General features: G+C 38.1%; 1 protein-coding gene and 1 long non-coding RNA gene across 19 annotated transcripts in view; one reads left to right on the top strand and one right to left on the bottom strand.

The window, feature by feature from the left end:
* The window catches only part of ralgapa2 (Ral GTPase activating protein catalytic subunit alpha 2), a 324396-nt gene that overhangs the window by 213713 nt on the left and 89725 nt on the right, over window positions 1–20958 (top strand). For 17 of the 18 annotated variants that reach the window (XM_087290968.1, XM_087290960.1, XM_087290970.1 and 14 more), the window contains 4 exons: window positions 2176–2980; window positions 10144–10215; window positions 14395–14518; window positions 14608–14763. In XM_087290968.1, coding sequence (XP_087147094.1) covers window positions 2176–2980; window positions 10144–10215; window positions 14395–14518; window positions 14608–14763 — 1157 coding nt within the window. Of the gene's footprint in view, window positions 1–2175; window positions 2981–10143; window positions 10216–14394; window positions 14519–14607; window positions 14906–14948; window positions 15602–20958 lie in introns of those variants that run through there. The other variant, XR_015513714.1, reaches the window with a different exon arrangement.
* LOC147840035 (uncharacterized) lies at window positions 1802–9528 on the bottom strand. The gene is made up of 3 exons (XR_015513724.1): window positions 8530–9528; window positions 4755–6040; window positions 1802–3574 (listed from the first exon to the last, which is right to left on the bottom strand). It is a non-coding gene; the product is annotated as an uncharacterized LOC147840035 (long non-coding RNA).

Raw genomic sequence — 20958 nt, 5'->3', positions numbered from 1 at the left:
CATTCATTTAGAATTGTGCTGCATTAGGCTTGAAAAGCAAAGAACATACATGCAAGCTAGAGGAACATTTTTAATTTGTCGTTTGAGTTTATACTGAGTTCTCGTGAATCATATTAGAGCAAATGTAGCACAATGTGAAACGAAATAGAATTTTAAAGAGGTGTGCATTAGTTCCCTCATCCACTCAAAGCAAGCCCATTTATGCCAATTATTAAAGAAATCATTTTTTCCTCCTCCGACCTTGCTTTATCCATTAGGCAATATTTCTTGTGTGTTCTCTACCTTGGCATGTCATCAAATGTCATCTGTTTTTGGTGGGGTTGGGCTGTGGGTTGTTGGGGGGGACAAGGTTGTTCTTTGCTCTTTCAGCAGAGATGCCTTTTATGACCGTACACTTACATCCATAGAGTAGAGCAAGAGAAAGAATGCTGGCTTTTGCAACGCAAACAGCTCCATCCATTGACATACCTTTTATATTCTCTGTGTATGGAGAGAAAAAAAAACAACAAAAAACAAACAAGCTCAGCCAAAGAGCAACTCATAAGCAATATCCTAGTACCTAGCTCATATTGATTAGTTCACTTCAAAGCTCTGTGCATCCCTAATGCAACTTGCTCGTCTTTGCAAAGAGCTTTTTCCACTTTGATGGGGATGATGGTATTGATAGCACTGTCACAATGTGAGCACTTCGTTTCTCCCCTCTCTCTCATCTTAATCTTAATATCCACTAATGACAACGCTAGATTTCTCACTTGGAGAGGTGTTCAGCATTCAGAGGACTTTAATTCATAGTGCTTGCAGAGCTCTTTTCACTCCTCACGAAAAGGTGCGATGCTCATTAGTGCAGCCCTTTGAGTCTGTTTTAGTAGACTGAATAGATATTTTAAAGGTGTCTGAGTGGACACCCGTATAGATGGTGCAGACGTGGGAAAACGACCTTCATTGGTCATGGCTGCTAAAAGGCAGGGTAACGGACAGTTCTTGTAAAGGAAAGGAAATACACAGTCGGTTGGTCATTATGGCAACAATTCGTTTGCATTAACCGAACAAGAATGTTTTTTTTTTTTTTTTTTTTAAATCAGAATCAAATATTTAGGAGAGACAGTATAATTTTAGTTTAGTTTAAACTTTATCGTGTTCTGCTTGGCACAGAAAGGAAATTTGTCTCTACTACTGGTAACATACATACAACAATCACATAATAGCAGCACTCATCAAGACTACAACATGAATTACAGAAACATGTGCAGATTATTCTTAGCAACTGCACCATTTACATTAAAAGGTGATCTGATTTAATACAACTGCAATTGACATAAATTACTTTTATAAGCATTTATTTTTTTAAACCTGCGGTAACATTTCAAAAGCTAAGTGAAGGGAATGTATATTATCTTTAAAGGGCTATGAAACCCCCTCTGTTTTAGCAGGGTGTTTTCACATCTCTAGTTTAAAAAAAGTCTGGAAATTGGGTGAGTTCAGCTCTGTTTAGGTGAGAATGTCGGGGCAGGGAAAGAAAGAAGGGTTTGCATAAAAATGGGAGTTTCAGTTCGGGCATGCACTGATTTTTACAGAGGCAAAATAGCACACAGACGCAGGGGAGAAAGACAGCGACTGGTTGGACATCAGTAATGAAATTATTTGCCAAATTATTATCTTCAAAAATCGCAATTGCTGTTTTTTTCCATTAAGGAGTCAAATAAAATCTGTAGCTAACGTTGTTTGAGACCAGTTATCTTATTTGCCTGATTGATAATTCGCAATAATAGTTTCATCCTCTGTTTAAGTGTTGTGTTACCAAACCCTGAGACAATATTATTGCCTGATCCCAATTCTATTTTTGTACCCCTATCCCTTCCCCTTTCCCTTGGCCCTTGAAACAGAGTGTGTTGGGGAAGGACTTGCATTTTTTTTGTCTTATGCCTTACCCAGAATATAAAAATACATATACATAAATTTAGATCATTTATTTTAATAGGTACTTTCGGAATGTGAAGAGACTTTTAATCAGTACAACATAAATGTTTCTGAAGACAATGATCTGCTGCACCTTTAAGTAATTATATTGATGAAAAAATGTACATTTTTAGTTAACTAATCCTTTGAGCACACCATGTAAGCATTTTTTTTTTTTTTTTGTTGCATACACTAAGCTAAACTTGCTTTGTATTCCAGAAAAGAAAAGGAGAAGCATGGAACTGATACCCCTAACTGCTCGCATGGTAATGACACACCTGGTCAATCATTTGGGCCACCATCCTCTGAGTGGCGGCCCGGCCCTCTTGAACAGCCTGATCAGCGAGAACCACGACAACCCCTATGTAGAGTCTTCAGAGCTCTCATCTGAGGTCTTCAAAAGCCCCAATCTGCAGCTCTTCGTCTTTAATGACAGCACGCTCATTTCATACCTGCAGATCCCCTCTGATAATTCCAACACTGCTCCGCTAAGTGCCAACCCCAGGGATCATTCCTCTGAGGTCCGCATCATCATTCGGGACATCTCAGGCAAATACTCATGGGACAGTGGCGTTCTCTTCCGCACTTTAGATGGCACCGGTGTGACTTCCAGCGACAGCAGAGAACAGTCTTCTCATGAAGCTGCTCGATTAGAAAAGCGGAGCTCTGTCCGCTTCAGTAAATGTTCATCAGAGCTGGACGTGGAAGATGGCGTTGATGTGCTGGACCAGCTCCTGGAGGACCTCGGCCACAGCAGTCCCGAGTGTCTGCCGGAACCCCAGCTCAGACTGACCCAGCCACCATCTCCACCCATGGGCATGAACCTGGAGATAGAAGGGCTCATCATGGAGGCCGTCCACCGACAGTCAAAACAGGAGGAAGAGGAGTTGATGCGAAGGCAAATCGAAGACCCCAGTGTCAGAGCAGAGAGGCAGAAAGAGCCCACACATCAGGAGCCCAAATCCCCTTTCTACCTATGCAGACTCCTCCTCAATGACCTCGGCATGAACTCATGGGATCGCAGGTACTGTACATTGTTCTCTTTGGTTCACATTTCTTTGTTGAAAAAGTCGTGGTCTAATGGTTAGAGAGTTAGAGAGCCAAAGCTTGTAGGTTTAAGCGCAGGTACCAGCAGGGATTGTTAATGGAATATTCATTACATTAACAATCCCTGCTGGTACCTGGGCTCAAACCTACGACATTTGGCTCTCTAACTCTCCACCTCAATACCGTTCAGGTGATTACCTTGAGCAAAGCACCAAACCCCCACTGCTCCCCGAGCAGCCCACTGCTCTGGCTGTGTGTACACAGGTGTAAGTTGCGTTTTTGTAAAAATGTCTGCTAAATGCATTAATGCAATGTAAATGTAATAAATAGTACAATCAAAATGGACATTCTGTTAATTGCAAACCCACTGTTCTCCATATCACCCTACTTTGGTTTTTAAAGGAAAACAGTAGTCCCTCATTTATCGCGGGAGTTCGTTTTAAAAATAACCCGCAACATGCGACAATTGTTATAGATGTTTTAAGGCTTTAAAACCCCTCACTACACACTTTATACACATTTTTCAGACAGGCTTTAATGTTTTTACACTTTTCTCCCTTGTTTGAACACTCTTAGGGCTCTATTTTGACGGTCCATGCGCAGAGCGCAAAACGCAGGGCGCAAACACTTTCAGGGCATGTCAGGACACGTTTTCGCTAATTTAAGGACAAAATTTAAGGGAAATCTGCCTTGCGCCAGGACGCATGGTCTAAAAGGGTTGAGTTTATTTTCTTAATGAGTTATAGGTGTGTTTTGAGAATAAACCAATTAGAGTCTCATCTCCCATTCCCTTTAAGACCCAGCTGCGTCGCGCCAAGAGCGCATTCACTATTTACAGGACGCAAAGTAAGTCTAAGTGGAAAAAATGAGCATTTCACAAGCAAACAGTTAACAGTTGACAGTTTTTTTTAACAGAAAACTGTTAAACAGAGCATCTGCTGCGTGAGAATGAGAGATAATGGATCACTTTCACTTTCGCTCTTGTGGATAGGGAAACCTTTACGCACAGACATCAATTAGCCTATAAATAATTAATTTCATTTGTTAAGCAAAAATATTTGTTTCAAAACTATTTCTAAATTCAGTTCTAATTTCCAGCAAACGAATAAATGATTATTAATAACAAAGTTTGGTCAAAATACTGAGTTATTTCCAAATACACCTGCCATGCCCTATATGGTCTAAAGCCTGACAGATGGAGAAATCTAAGCTTGTTTTTAATGAAACAAATATAAATATGGATATAATAAATAATACTGCTAATAATAATAACATTATACAAAAGTAACTTGAATGAACTGAAAAAGCCTCCCGAGATGAAGAAAGTATGAAGGCAGTGGTTTTTAAATTCATGTAGGCTAGAAATGAATATGTTTTGTAATATTTTAATCATTTATATTTATATCCTATATATATATCCTTAATAAATTATATATTTTTTATATTTAAAGATATTTGCGTATGCATCTTGTCTGTAGTGTGTAAGCCAGACGCGCTTTGCACCAGACAATAGTCCGACTTTGTTCTGGTCTAAAGATCAGACTATTTACAGTTTCTCAAAATAGCAACGCGCCAAAACACGCCTGCTTTTTTAGACCAGAACGCCTATGGGCGCAAATTTAAGCGCAAATGCATTTGCTAGTTAAACAGCGTGGCGCAATGCCTCAAAATGACCCTTGCGCCAAGCTTAAAGTAGTAAAAGACTATTGCGCTGCGCCTTGCGCCCCATTGCGCCGGGTGTATGGTAGGGCCCTTAAAGTCCAAACCTTCGTAGAAAAATAAGTCCATTATAGAATAAAACCAAAGATCAAAACCATTTTATCTTCATTTATTTATTCAGTAATGGCACCCTATAGCCGCATAACTTCTACCTTTAGCATGTACAGAAGTTTCACTTTTTGCACAATAGTTAGAATCTTCCTCTGCCTTTTGGGTGCTACCAGAAGTGCCTGACAGTGCAGAATGCTTTGCCGACATTGTGAGGAGAAAACTTGCAAACACACAGTACAGCACGTCAGAGTTACAATGCTAGCAGTCGAAGATTTAGGAAAAATTGGCAAGCTGAATTCTGAGCTATACAGGAGAAACGGCACAGAGGACAATGATTGACAATGGTCTACAGCCAGTGAGGATGCAGAACACAGTTCGCTTTATTAAAAAAAGCATGTCGAATTGCACCAAAAATATATGACAGCAAAATGTGAACCGCATTATAGTGAGGGACCACTGTAGTTCATCCCAAGGTCATTTAAGGTTTTTGCACACTTAATCTGAAATTTTAATTTACATTTTTTGAATTTCGAAAACATTGTGTCAGTCGTATCGACACACTACCTCTGAAAAGACAAAAGACCGGTTGCTCACCGAATCTAAGCAGGGTTGAGCCTGGCTTGTATCTGAATGGGAGACCACCTGGGAAAACTAAGAAAGTGGGGAGTGCTTAACCTGTGTTTTTGTGTGGGTCTTAATGCCCCACTATACTGATGGGGACTCTATACTGTCAGTGAGCAGCATATTGTAGATGTTAAAACAAAATCCTGACTCAATGTGGTCATTAAAAATCCCATGGCACTTCTGTTAAACAGAGTGGGGGTGTAACTCTCCTCTGACTGCAACTGGTGTATTGTGAGCACACTTATAACATTGTCCTGTGGCTGCCAACACATCATCCAGGTGGAGGCTGCACACTGGTGGTGATTGTAAGGTGCTTTTGATGTATGGCCATAGATGATAAATGCGCTGTATAAATGCACTTAACATTACAGGTATTTTGACAGTTCAGAGCCACAGTTCAAGCAAAGGCCAAAATCAAGAATGTTGTCTGTCTCAGCAGAGATCACTTCATGATAAACAAAGTGTGGAATAAAAACGACAGAATATGGTGGACAGTTGAGAACCAATGCTGGATTCAGTGCCTGGAGCTCACTTTTCCGCTGCTGTTTTTTGTGAGGATTCTTTTATGGAAATGTGTTATGTGGCTGAAGAATCACAAGCAAAGCTTTTAAAAAGAAACCACATATGAACATTTTGGACTTCACTGTGTGTAGGGTCCAGCCAGTTGGTCCAATGATGGTATCCAATGGTGGATGAAGGTTCACTGCATGTTCGGTCTTTCCAGTGCACAATGTTGATTTATATTAAACTTAGCTCATATCTGACTCCAATTTTAATATGAGGTGGTTTAGAATATTAATATATTTATCCTCGTTTTATCTGACTCCAATTATAAAACATTGATAAAGTTATTTTGTTTCCTTTCACATTATTTTAGATTATGATTGAATATTCTTTTGATTTGTTATTATACCTTATTCTCATTTACTCAGATTCCTATAGCATCCCGAGTCTTGCACCGGCCGGGTATACAATCTCTTAATACAAGCTTGTCAGTCTTGGTCATTAAACAGAGGTGATTAACCACTCTCCTAAAAAGGCAGAACCCTACATTACTCAATTTAGGAGATTTTTTATTCGGTCCCCATAGATCTGTTATCTACTTAATCAAGACAAAGTATTTTAATAATAATCGCACAGGATTATAAGTTTGTAGATGAAGGCCTAAATATCCACAGTTGGCCTTTTGCAGTCTAAGTATACTTGAAATAATGCCAATTTGTTAGTCTGATCTCTAACAACATTGTATAGCGTGCCACGCTGCACCGTCTAACATGTTTTAGTCGTTACTAACCTGTACAGTGGCTTGTAGTGCTATGGACAACAACATTTATCAGTGATAATAACACAAGGTTTGAATAATTCAAAACATAACAATTTATTAGTCAGGTAAATGTATAATCCCAATTCAATCAGTCAATTCACAAATGATCAATACAACACATCAAATTATCAAAGACAAATCCAAGATGAAAAAGATGCATTCCTGACTTCAAAATACATAACATGGAGCAAGCCATGTTATGGGCTGATCTGGTTAGGCAGATTCGCCCTGAGCCTTTCTCAAACCTTACCTTAAACAATCCAAGAATTCCTTTAAGGAAGGGGGTGTGTGTATAACAAAAGGCATTCACACTTGGTGCTGCCTGTGGAAAGTCACACCCTTCACAGTGGTTCAAAAGATGCCTGAAGTTATATATTTATTGTTTTGATTATGTCTATTTCTGAGAGGATGAGACCATTGTACCAACCGCACTGAGACATTTCAAATGATATCAAACATGATAGTTAAAGTCAGTTTGGTTAATCTAGAACATTCAAACATTGAAATGACCATATGTGAGATGCGGTGGGTGAAGCCGAGTTTCAGCAGACTTAGGCCCCGTTTACACTAATGCATTTTAGTTTAAAAATGCATAAGTTTTGCTAGGTTACGCCATTCATCCAAACTACGCCGGAGTTCTCGAGCGCCGAAAAACGGAGCGTTTTGAAAACGCTGGAAAGGCCGTTTTCATTCTGAAACGCTGCTGCTCCGTCTCAGTGTGGATGATGGAAAACGGAGACATCTGAAAACGGAGGCGGGGCTGCAGACATTCGCCTTTCTGATTGGGGCTTTTCCTCAATATTAAGTAGCCTAACACACACAGTTCAGTCCTGCATCTTCTCCGTGTAAGTTCAGTATCAAGGCTGCAGTCTCTTCTTTTCAGTTTGATATGGAAAACAGACTATACCGAGGACACGGGTAAATCTTCAAAGGGAACAGTGTACTTTATAACTTCATTCACATCACCCTGGCTACGTTGTTTCACTTTCTCAACAATAAAATGTACACATGATATAACTGCCTATTTTCATTTTAATATTAGCAACTTAACAGACAGCAGAAATGTTGAGGCGTCGTGCTGCATATATGAGCGTCATCTTCACTGTGTGGATTTTTATAACAAAACGAAGCCGATAACAACTGCCTCCTTTCAATTTCAGTGAAAATACGAAACATACCCTCTCTTTTGCTGAATATCAGTTTTAATAATCGATAATGGCCATTATAAAAGTATAACATACAATAAGTTTATACATTATAGGAAATAAAGGCAAGCGATCAGTCAATATACAGAATGTACGTGCTTACATTAATCATTAACTTATCTTTGCGCTCACCCAAAACACGTTACCTGAGAACAAGTAATAGATTCCAATGACCAAAGTCAGGGAACATGTTGTTAAAGACAACAAGATGAATGAAATATCCCGTTTAATAAATATAGTGAGATTAGATCCAGTGGGAGATGCTTGATGAGAAGTCCGACTAGCAGAGCTCTCATCTGGGTAGATGGGCTGCAGCGCTTGCTAAAGAGTGCCTGTGTGGTCACGTGATGTGCGTTTTCAGCATTTTGGTGTGGACGGAGAGTTGTTCAGAAACGCTGGGTAAAACGCGAGTGTGGACGCGGATCGTTTTCATTCTAAAATGCCGTTTTAAAACTAAAACGCACTAGTGTAAACGGAAATGCAGCAGGAACTAGTTTTTCCCGCATTCCCACCTGTTGTGTTGTGAAGTCACCAGTCTCTGTTTTCAGCTCATGTTTTGAATTGTCAAAGATATCAAAATATTTCCAATATTTCAACTCTTACACTGTGCAATAACTTTACTTTTAAACCAGTGGTCCCAAACCTTTTTATCACCACGGACCGGTCATGGCTTGACAATTTTACTACGGACCATCAACCATTTTCTCAGAGGATGACAAGCTGACAAAATATTGCTGTCACAAATTTTATTTGTAGAGAAAATTATTGTTCTGTGTTTGTCTGAGGTAATTAGTCAAAACATGTATAGTATATTCATACAAAGTATGTAACTGATTGGTCTGCTCTTCTTATGTGACTCACGGTGTGCTCATGGCATTTAACTAGGTGTGTCTCTTGAAGTCGAGCAAGCGACGCACCTCCGTTGGAAATAACAAACTTGCACAAACTTTTTTTAAAAGACACGATATGCGAGCAGCCCCTAAAAGGCTGTCATCATTTGCGATCTCCAGCAATTGATCTTGCACATACATGCTGGATTCACCTATTTGTTGACAAATGGGTTGCGGATCTATTCCTTGGCAGTTTGTGGTTCCGTTACTGGGATTTTTCCCTTCACAAAGAAATTTTTCCAAAGATGTCTGTTTCTTACTTTTCTTGCTAGCTTGTGGGTTAAATTTGGGGACTCAAGTGGCCGAGATCTAAGCTAGAGAATACGCTCATTCATCAAAATAAAAGATTTTTCGAAATAAAAGATTTTTCAGACTCGGATAATAAATGAAAAGGAAATAATTAATGATTTCTTGTGCGGCCCGGTATCAATTGATCCACGGCCAGTTGGTTGAGGACCACTGCTCTAAACATATAAAGTGGTATGGATTTCATATTTTGTTTAACATATTTTGTAGAACGTTGGAAACCCACAACAACTGACACCCATAGTAAGAACAAAAATACTACAGAAGTCAATGGCTGCTGCTCTAAGCTTTCTTCGGTATATCTTCCTTTGTGTTCAACAGAAAAAAGAAACAGAATTTGAAGAAGTGAAGGATGGGTAAACAATGGCAGAATTTTCATTTTGGGTTGAATGATCCCATCTCGTTTAAAAAAAAATAACAAAACAAAAAAAATCTGTTACTTTAAAATTCTCAAGTTAATATCATGTAACTTTAAACAAAGAAAATACAGTGCTTACAGTATCTCTAAGGATCTCTATGAGATGTATTTATATATACATGTAAGTGTAATCATACTAAAATAAATAGGTAATAGATACTTTTCTGAACTAATTAAATAATTAAATCTCAAAGTACACCACAAGAACTGAAAACCTCAGCGGAATATCTGATTCTTATTTGCTGTTGTCATTTTCCTCTCTTGTCTCTTGCCAATAGTATTTATTATCAGCTGTAGGTTCATACAACAACACCTACTTGGGGGCTGGGGATAAAGATATCAAGACCCCATCTGATTTTGTCAGATTTGGATAAACATGCCGCAGACAAATGCTTAACAAATAAATTGAATTGAATTGATTGCGCTTCTCTGGAATATGGACATTGCGTATACTAGTATTGCGACAATGATAATTATTCACCCTAATGTGAATGCAGCCTAAGCCTGCATACAGGGAGAGATGTTTTAATATTTGAAAGAAAATAAACACTTGAAACATTTGTTCCTAGTTTTATGATGTTCTGTTTCTGTTTGTCTGTATAGAAAGAGCTTTCATCTCCTGAAGAAGAACTCCAAGCTTTTAAGAGAGCTGAAGAATTTGGACTCGAGGCAGTGGTAAGGGTTTCTGCTCCTCTACTGAAATCACAGCCATAAAGTTTCACACAGATGATCGCACACAACATGTTAGCCACACGAAAACATTAGCGTAACCTTCTGCCTGACTCCTTGGCACTTAACAACAGTAAAAATCAGCAGCAAACAACAGCGTGCATTTGGAGAGCTCAATCATGCAGCCTAATGCCAGTCTACAGAGAGTGGCTAAATCCTTTAAAAGCACTATTAGAGAGACATGTCTTAAGACCACTCTCAGATACTCCGCTCCGCACCGCCTAATCCTGCCCATGTCTGGCTGATCACAGCTCCACACCTCTCAGCCAACAGCGATCAATAGGCGCTCAGAGTGGCTAATTACAGGGGCTTATTAAAGAATACCCTCAGGATCGGGCCAGCGTTTCCCTCTGCATGCATAGCCGTCCCGCTCATGGCAACCGCTGACTGAGCATACCAAACATCACACTGCACGGGCATGATGCCCCTTAGCAACAGTGCTCATACGTACACCATGCACACATATTCCATTTATTAACAAATACCTGTGAAGTTACAATATGCCATTTTTGCTAAAGTAAATCATGTTTTGGGGATTCAAAATGTATAGGATCCATTTATTGACAATAATAAAACTGGTGCCATACAGTATATAGGGTATTGGTAGGGCCAGAAAGAATCTGGGGCCTCATGTATCAACGCTGCGTACGCACAAAAACTTTGCGTACGCCAGGTTTCACGCTCAGAATCGCTCACGTTTGGATTTACTAACAATGAACTGAATGTGGGAATGTGCGCAGCTTCACGGCAGCTTTCTGGCTGGCGTACGCACATTTTTTGTGCGTGTCTGTTTTATTTCCATTGGCGACTCCTAGAGGCAGTTGTGTTAAATTCCTCTCTACAAAGTGTCTGAGCCTTGCAATGGCAGCTGTATGAGACGGGTTCATCTAGCACGTTTATAAGGTTTCCATACCATACATTTGACCAGCTAAACATTAAAGCACAATTTGCAGCGGTCGCCTGTTTTCCCAATGTAATCTGAGCAATCTACTGCACGCACATTGCTATAAAGACACTATCTGAAGATGAATTTGCATACGTGAATCAGAAACACTTCCATTCAATAAATGTGCAAATAAAATATGATGCACAGACTTATTAAGGATTCCTACTTGTCTTTCTCATGATAAATAGTTGGCAAAATCTGATATGTAGCGGGGGAAAAAAGAGGAAAGAGTTCATCAGACGCTGGATTCGAGCCGACTTCATGCTCGAACGTGTCCAAACATGATCACATGCGTCTTACGAGCTGCGCCACCGAGACTGTTAAGGGTGCTGCAACATTTTACAGATATAAACCACACTATTTCTTTTTTAATGCACTCAGTGCGATGTTCAGATACAACTGTGTTAACTGCATCAGCTAAACTCTTCCACTCTATTTTTTTCTTTTGTTGTTAATTCCGGAAAACAAACTTGCAAATAACACCGATTTTCTCCGGTCTACCTCCGAAAGCAGCACCTCCAATTCAAGTTCTGTTCGAAGTTTCTCTTTTTGCTTGATTTTGCCATTGCTTTTTCGTTGGGTTTTGCCAAAGTATAGTCATTAGCATTTTCATACGGGGGAGGAGGCAGGGAGGGGTTTTGTGCTCGTGCATGTTGCGCTCAGTTTCACGTTCATTTGGATGTACAAAAGAATATGCGTGGGATTCGGCGTACGCAGTGTTTCATACATCTGAATTTTTTTCTACGTACGCACATTTACAGCTTTGTGCGTACGCAATGTTTTAGTAAGATTTCCACGCAAGTCTTCGTACATGAGGCCCCAGGTCTTTTTTTGTATTTCTGCTGAGAATTTAGTAAAAAATATGCAGATTTATGCGTAATGATTGTTGGAGTATCATAAAAGACAAACTTAATATATGAAATAAAAATTCATGCATTTTTAACTTTTATTTAGTAAACAAAGCAAGTCTATCATACAGTGCATCTGGAAAGTATTCATAGGGCTTTACTTTTTCCACGTTTTTTTTTTTTTTTTTTTTTGTAACAGCCTTATTCCAAAATGGATTAAATTCATTAATTTTCTCCAAATTCTACACACAATACCCAATAATAACAATGTGCAAAAAAGATTTTTTGAAAGTGTTGCAAATTTATTAAAAAAAAAAAAAAAACCTGAATAATCACATGTACATCAGTATTCACAGCCTTTGCTCAATACTTTGTTGATGCACCTTTGGCAGCAATTACAGCCTCAAGTCTTTTTGAAAATGATGCCACAAGCTTGACACACCTGTCTTTGGGAATTGTTGCCCATTCCATTTTGAAGTACCTCTCAAGCTCTATCCGGTTGGATGGGAAGCGAAAGTGTACAGCAATTTTCAGATCTCCCCAGAGATGTTCAATAGGATTTAGTTCTGGGCTCTGGCTGGGCCACCCAAGGACATTCATCGAGTTGTTGTGATGCCACTTCATTGATATTTTTGCAGTGTGCTTTGGGTCATTGTCCTGCTGGAAGATGAATTGTGGCCCCTGTCTGAGGACAAGAGCACTCTTAAGCAGGTTTTCATTCAGGATGTAGTTGTACATTGCTGCATTCATCTTTCCCTCTGTCCTAACTAGTCTTCCAGTTCCTGCTGCTAAAAAACATCCCCACAGCATGATGCTGCCACCACCATGCTTCACTTTAGGGACGGTATTAGCCTGGTGCCTGGTTTTCTCCAAACAAAACACCTGGCATTCACTCCAAAGAGTTCAATTTTAGTCTCATCAGACCAGAGAATTCGAGTGGCCACTCCACCTTACAGACCTAATTGGTGGATTAATGCATTTATGGTTGTCCTTCTGTATGGTTCTCCTCTTTCCACAGAAGAATGCTGAAGCTCAGACAGAGTGACCATCAGGTTATTGTTCACCTCTCTGACTAAGGTCCTTCTCCCCCAATCACTCAGCTTAGATGGCCGGCCAGCTCTAGGAAGAGTCCTGATGTTTCCAAGCATCTTCCACTTACGGATGATGGAGGCCACTGTGCCCATTGGAACTTTGAGAGCAGCAGAATTTTTTTTCTGTAACCTTCCCCAGCCTTGTGCCTTGAGACAATCCTGTCTCTGAGGTCTACAGACAATGCCTTTGTCTTCATGCTTGGTTTGTGCTTTGTCATGCACTGTCAGCCTTGGGATCTTATATAGACAGGTGTATGCCTTTTCAAATCATGTCCAATCAACTGAATATACAACAAGTGAACTCCAATTAAGCTGCTGAAACATCTCAAGAATGATCAGTGGAAACACAATATACCTAAGCTCAATTTAGAGCTTCACGGCAAAGGCTGTGAGTACTGATGTACATGCGATTTTCTTTTTTCTTTCTTTTCTTTTTTTCTGTTTTGGTTTTTATATATATATATATATAATTTGCAACAATTTTAAAAAATCTTTTTCACATTGTCATTATGGTGTATTGTGTGTGTGTTTTTGAGGAAATAAATTAATCGATTTTGAAGGAAGGCTGTAACATAAAAATATGGAAAAAGTGAAGTGCTATGAAGACATACTGTGAAAATAGCCTTGCTCTGTCAAACATCATTTGGGAAATATTAAATAAAGTGTGTGTGTGTGTGTGTGTGTGTGTGTGTGTGTGTGTGTGTGTGTGTGTGTGTGTGTGTGTGTGTGTGTGTGTGTGTGTGTGTGTGTGTGTGTTCGTGTGTGTTCGTGTGTGTTCGTGTGTGTGTGTTCGTGTGTGTGTGTGTGTTCGTGTGTGTGTGTGTGTATTCTCAAGTATATGCCTGCGTGTTTGTTTATACAAAAAAATAAGTACACACACATATATTATGTCAAAACAAACATTTATTCTAGATTTGATTAATCTTTGCCCAGCACAAAAAAGTTTCTAAAAAATACAAATTAAATTCACTTCAAATAAAAACTGAAAATATCCAAAAATAATATATCCACACCTCTAAACAAGCCAAAACAATGTTGGTAATAACTTTACAATTAGAAAAAAATTCTGAAGTGATTACATTGCAAGTATTCAGCTCCTTGTGCTACGACACTTTTAATTTAATACCACAGCTTCAATCTGGGTGGCCTTTCTTCTGATTTATTACATGCACAGATCACTTTCAATATGCCGATTCCTCACATTTCATGTCATGATGTATGTTTGCTTCTTTGTTTCCAGTCGAGAGACACACAAGATAGCAGTCTTCTATATTGGAGAAGGACAAGAGGACAAATATTCCATTCTGTCCAATACACAGGGCAGTCAGGTTTATGAGGACTTTGTCTCTGGACTGGGATGGGAGGTGAAATAACACACAAAATTAACTGTTGGATCTGTTGTGAGTCTGTGAATTGGCCAGAGCATCAAGAATCTTCTCTCCATCTTTTTTAGGTGAATCTGGCCACTCACTGTGGGTTTATGGGTGGTTTGCAGAGAAATGGCAGCACAGGAAGCACAGCTCCATATTACGCTACCTCCAATGTGGAGGTCATCTTCCACGTGTCCACTCGGATGCCTTCTGACTCTGATGACTCCATCACTAAAAAGGTAATTGTTTATTTTTAAATGACATTTAAATTTTTGGTCACAATTTATTTTGATCGTCCGTTTGATAAATTTATGTTACTTTGCATCTGTATGCCAACTAATTCTTATTAGGTTATAAGTAGACTGTTAGGTTGAGGTTTGGGTTTGGGTTAGGATTAGTGCAAATTGACATGTACTTGAAAAAGTTTCTTATGGTCAGTTAAAATTTTGTTAAAGGAGCACTATCAGCAGATTTTAAACAGACAGTCTACTCTATATACACTCTATATTCACTCGCTTTCACTGTAATTTAACATTTTGATTGTTGTGTCCATAACTACAGAGGTAAAATACAGTCGGTGATGAAGAAAATTTGTACTATTCTTATAAGTCTTGTGAAACCACAAGTCAACATTTCGAAAACTTTCACACAGACAGCAAGATAGTTTCTAAAAATTATTTTACAGGTATACAAATAAATATAAACTACATAGATTGTCACATATTTTTGATATACTGTAATAAATTTGAACATTCTTTTTTTTTCCTATTTACCAAGTAGACATTACATAAAACTAGGGATGTCCCGATCAGGTTTTTTTGCCCTTGACTGAGTCCGAGTCATTTGATTTTGAATATCTACCTTTACCGAAACCCAATCTGATACTTTTATTATAAAAACAATTTAGTAGAGCGAAGAAACAGATCCAGGATCTTCCTTATTTTTTATTGAGGTCACCTTATTTTAACATTCAACAGCTCTGTTAACAAACAAAACATTCTTTGATGTAGCTTGAGCAAGTAATAAACAACATTGTTTGTTCTCTTTTAGACAGAAAAATATTTTAAAATGTAATGTAAAAACAAATAGCACCTCAACTTGTACCCTAATTCTTCTTTGCTGACATTTTACCAATAGTGTCTCTGCAACAGCATGATGTCATACAGCACGTGTTGCTGTTTCTGTGTGTCAGGTCAAATAAGTGGTCTAGCTCAGAGGTCTATATATATATATATATATATAGTCCTGATTTGGAAGGTAACGTCCAAGTCTGAAACCGCGTGATCGGGCCTATTCATGTGATCAGACTTCCTACATAAAACAGTAGCTCTATGAAGTGTAAATTTTTAGGTCATGAGAGTTTGGGAAAAGTCATGGAAAAATCGTAAAGTAGTAAAAAATAGTTTGAACCCTGAATTTTGTGAACAAATAAATGTGTACATAAATATTTGTGCATAGGAGCAATACACTGACACTGAGAAGAATAAAGTTTTTTTTTTCTTTTTTTTATGTCCTAACAAAAGATTGAACAACTAAAGGCATATAATCAGTTTTGAGAATGTTTTTTTTTTTTTGTGTGTAAATCTGTATTGAATGAATCAAGAATTTTGCAGTCTGTGGATTATGAGGGAGCTCTCAGATTTCACCTAAAATATATTATGTTCTGAAAACGAACAATGTCTCAGGGGTTTGGGACAACATAAGTGTGATTTTGGGGTAAACTGAGTTTTTTGTAAGCATTCCATGTATTTTACAGTCAGTTACAGTTTTTTTTTTTTTTTTTCTATTTGCTCCTGATCTGTCGGGCAGCAAGAGAGAGGCTTTGAGTGCATTTCTATACCTAACCATAAAAATCTTGGCACCAAAATGGATTTAAGTATGCCATGAATAGCTACATTTATGTGAACAAAGAAATGTGTGATTAAGCTTTTGGATAAAGCAAGCATTGGGCAACTGAAAGCCCTTGGCAAGAAAAATAAGAGTTTATTTTGTTGGAACAACAGGTTATTACATTATCACCCTTGGTACACAGATATATTCTGTATATGTAAATGACAGTATGCATAATATCAGTTAGTGTCTACTCTAAATACTTCATTAGCTCACTGAACATAAAGCCTAAGAGGGACAATCTGCATGTGATGTATCAAAGAAAAACAAGATCCCCTAATCAGAGTCAAGTATTCTAGTTGTATGATTTAATAAATAAATAAATTACAGAACAAAAATGTTAATTCACAGCTTAAAGTATGTGTACATAGTGCAGATGCAACAGTATAGAGGAATGTTTGGTTTTGTTATTGTTTTGAGTAAGTGACCACTAACATTGAGTCTTAAACATTGTGGGATCTATTTTAATGATCTAGGTGCAAAGTCTAAAGCACATGGTGCATTAAGGGCGTGCAAATCTACTTTTGCTATTTTAAGGACAGAAAAATATGCTCTGCGCCCTGGTACATGTTCTGACAGGGTTGTGCTCTTAATGAGTTATGAGTGTGTTTTGAGCATAATATGCATTAAACCAATCAAAGTCTCATCTCACATTCCCTTTAAAAGTCAGTTGCATCACAACAGGATGGATTTGCTATTAACATGGTAGACTCTGAAATAAGCAAGAACTGAATGCTTCACTAGTTAGAAAACGGTTAAACAGACCATCTTCAGCTCGAGGATAATGAATGAGCCTCCTCTATTCAAACTCTTTTACTTTCTCTCTACTTTTACTCCTTTACTTTAGTGGAGTAAGGAAACGGATAGAAACTTACTTCACTGAAGACAGACTACATATTCAAGTTGTTTGTTGAATGCAAAGATTTGTTTCAAAACTATTTCTAAATTTAGTTCTAATTTCTAACAAAATAATAAATGAACAATAATAACAAAGTGTGGACAAAAAAACGAGTTATATCAAAACATCTGTCCTATTCTTATGCCCCATACGGCAATGCATATGTCTCCAAAACCCAGGTGGGCAAATCTAAACTTGTTTTTATAAAAAAAAAAAAAAAAATATATATATATATATATATATATATATATATATTTTTTTTTATATATATATATATATAAATATATGCTTATAAAAAAGAATACTGCTAACTATAATAACATTATACAAAACCAAATTGTCAAGAGCAAACTGAAAAAAAGCCCCTCGACATGAAGAAGGCATGGAAGTTGTGGTTTTTATTCTTATCTAAAAAATAATAATTTTTGCAACATTTTAATCCATTGTTTTTCATCTGTAAAGATATTTGTGTATTGCTGTGCATTAAGCAATGTGTAAGCCAGGGGTGTCCAAACACACCTGCACCAGCTAATCAAGGTCCTACTAGATTCTACTAGAAGCGTCCTGGCAGGTGTGTTGAAGCAAGTTAAAGCTAAACTTCAGCACCGACCCTCCAGATCTGAGTTTGAACACTCCTGGTATAAGCGTTTGGACCTGCTTAGGCGCATAATTAACACGCTCTGCACTGGACTTTAGAGCAGCTTTTAGTTGGTCAATGGCGCGGTCTATTTCAGTTCCTCAAAATAACGCGCCAACAATGCACCCTTAAACCCCTTCTTTTCAGACCAGCACAGCCATGAGCAAAACATGAAAATTACAGTTGCATTGGTCTGAAAATAGCAACAAATCGCGCCATGCACGTCTTGTGCCTTATTGCACCTGGTGTATTATAGGGCGCTGTGTCTTTAGTACTGCATATATTCTAATGAGAACACCTGGAGATTTGATTGGGTGCTCACCCTGCATTTCATGGCACTTAACTAAAAGCTATAAATAAAAGTAATCATTATGAGCATCATAACAAGTTTTTATTTTGACCCTCGTTAGAATGAAGGGGATGTATAAATACGCTGTGACTAGATTCACAGCAAATTAATTTTCATTTTAAGTTTTTTAAATGAAAGCAGCAGTGTGTGTGTGTGTGTGTGTGTGTGTGTGTGTGTGTGTGTGTGTGTGTGTGTGTGTGTGTGTGTGTGTGTGTGTGTGTGTACAGTTCAATTTAAAATTATTATCCCCCTGAATTATTAGCCCCCCTGTTTATTTTTTTCCCCAATTTCTAGTTAAAGGAGAGATTTTTTTCAAGACATTTCTAAACATAATAGTTTTAATAACTCGTTTATAATAACTGATTTATTTTATCTTTGCCATGATGACATTAAATATTTTTTGGTCCCACTTTATATTAAGTGTCCTTAACTACTATGTACTTACATCAAAAAATAAATAGAATGTACTTACTGTGTTTTTAATGTATTTGAGAACACGTGGTGCCTTTGAGTTGGTATAGAGGTTGGGTTATGGACAGGTTTGGTGGTATGGGTAGGTTTAAGGGTGAGTTAAGGTGTAAGGGATGGTCAACAGTGTGTTTTACAAATGTAATTACAAAAGTTAATTACAGATGTAATTACATACATGTATTTAATCAAGCATAAGTACACAATAAATACATGTATTTACACAATAAGTACATTGTAGCAAACTATTAATTCCCGTGTAATCACATATTAGTTAAGGCCACTTAAAGTGGGACCTATTTTTTACTAGATGTTTTTCTAGACACTTCTATACAGCTTAAAGTGACATTTGAAGGCTTAACTAGGTTAATTAGGTTAACTAGGTAGGTAAGGGTAATTAGGCAAGTTATTGTATACTGATACTTTGTTCTAAAGATTAATGTAAAAAAAAAATTATATACTATTATATACTAGTAATATTGGCCTTAAAATGGCTTTTCAAAAAATAAAGCCTGCTTATATTCTAGCTAAAATAAAACAAATAAGGCTTTCTCCAAAAGAAAAAAAAATGTTATCAGACATACTTTGAAAATTTTCCTGCTCTGTTAAACATCATTTATATCAAATATAAAAAAATAATAATAATAAATTCAAAGGGGGGTAATAATTCTGACTTCAACTGTATGTATGAAAAGCCTGAAATTATTCATACCCCATGGCAAATTCTGACTGATTTGGTTTCAAATATAAATAAAAGCTGATAACTGTTTTTCAACAACGATGCTTCTTGTAAGTGTTGTACAAAAACTGGACTGACACAGTTTCAATTTACTATAATCTTCGATGTAAAGCTGCTTTAACACAATGTACATTGTAAAAACACTATAGAAATAAAGATGAATTGAATTAAATTGAATTTTTATCTTTTGGGAGAATCCATGTGTCATTTCTGATCTAGCTTTTATGAATAAAAGTCAGGATTTGGCAGACTTATGAATAATTTCGGCTTGAATATGTGTTTGTATGTAAGGATGAATGAATGGAGGATTAAGGAAGGAAATAAGTAAGTATGTAGGTAAGGTTGTAAGCAAGTAAGTAAGTAAATAAGTAAGGAAGGAAGGAAGGTAAGGTAAAGTAAAAAGTGAAGGAAGGAAGGACGGACGGACCCCCAGTAAAACTCCAGGGTTTTATATTATCATTTTAAATGTATTTTTTTGTATTTTAAAAGCCCCTTCAAATGTGTAGACATTTCATTTTTATTAATTTAATGTTCATCGCAACATTTCAATGCTGTCCTCCAAATCTCCTAAACCGATCAACTTTCATTGCTTTTGAAATAAAGGCAACAAATACAATGAAGCTCTTTTGTTAAATGTGGACATTAAATATTCCTTTGTTAAATACAGTAACAGATGTTAGCTTACCCCTGAAAAGCAGCTATTGAAAATGGAGATATAATGAGTTGATTTGGCGGTGTAGTCTTGTCAGCAGGTGAGTGACACACGTGTAGAGCGTGACTTTTGGCCTGTGCTGCTGATTGTTCACCTCTGTCAGACCGCTGTGCGCTGTGAGAGCGTTCCAGCAGCGAGAGAGCCGAGCATCTGCAGCTTTAGAAACAGCTCTCAGCCTCTGGACTCCTGTGTGCGCTGTGACCGGGGCCCCGATCAGCACATTAACTCACGCCGCAAGGGCCAAAGGCCTGCCGGATACCAGCAGGGCCCTGCTATCGAATTCCGCCCATGCTGGCGGGGCGGCGATCGACATGCGTTAGCAGGTTAACGCTGGCAAAATGAGCCGGTGGGAGCCATGTTAAGTTTGAGCGCTCAATCCGATCATGTGCAGGCCTGCGGAGAGCAAAATTCATCAGGCTCCCGGACGCTGAAGCCTCTTGCTGTCAGAGCTCATATTAGCCCGTCTCAGCCACAGTCTGCTTCCTCTGCTCGTAGAAGGGAGGGAGTGCGTGTGCCGCGAGCCACGCTCCGTTCATTTTGGCCATCGGGCCTGGTAATTGCGACTGTTGGGCGGAACGTGTGGGGAGGGTGAAAGGCCTGTTTTTATCAGCCACAGACAGACAGGAAGTAACTCCTCTAATTTGCAAATGCAACTTTCAGAGGTATAGTGAGAGAAAGGAGGGGTTGAGGCAAGCGAAAACAGAAGAATTCCTCAATCCAATTGAGTGCTGGGGGGCAGAG

Source organism: Danio rerio, chromosome 17, assembly GCF_052040795.2.
Source record: "Danio rerio strain M-AB ecotype USA chromosome 17, GRCz13ab, whole genome shotgun sequence".
NCBI classification, from domain to species: domain Eukaryota; kingdom Metazoa; phylum Chordata; class Actinopteri; order Cypriniformes; family Danionidae; genus Danio; species Danio rerio.
This window is presented reverse-complemented; position numbering and strand designations above follow the sequence as displayed.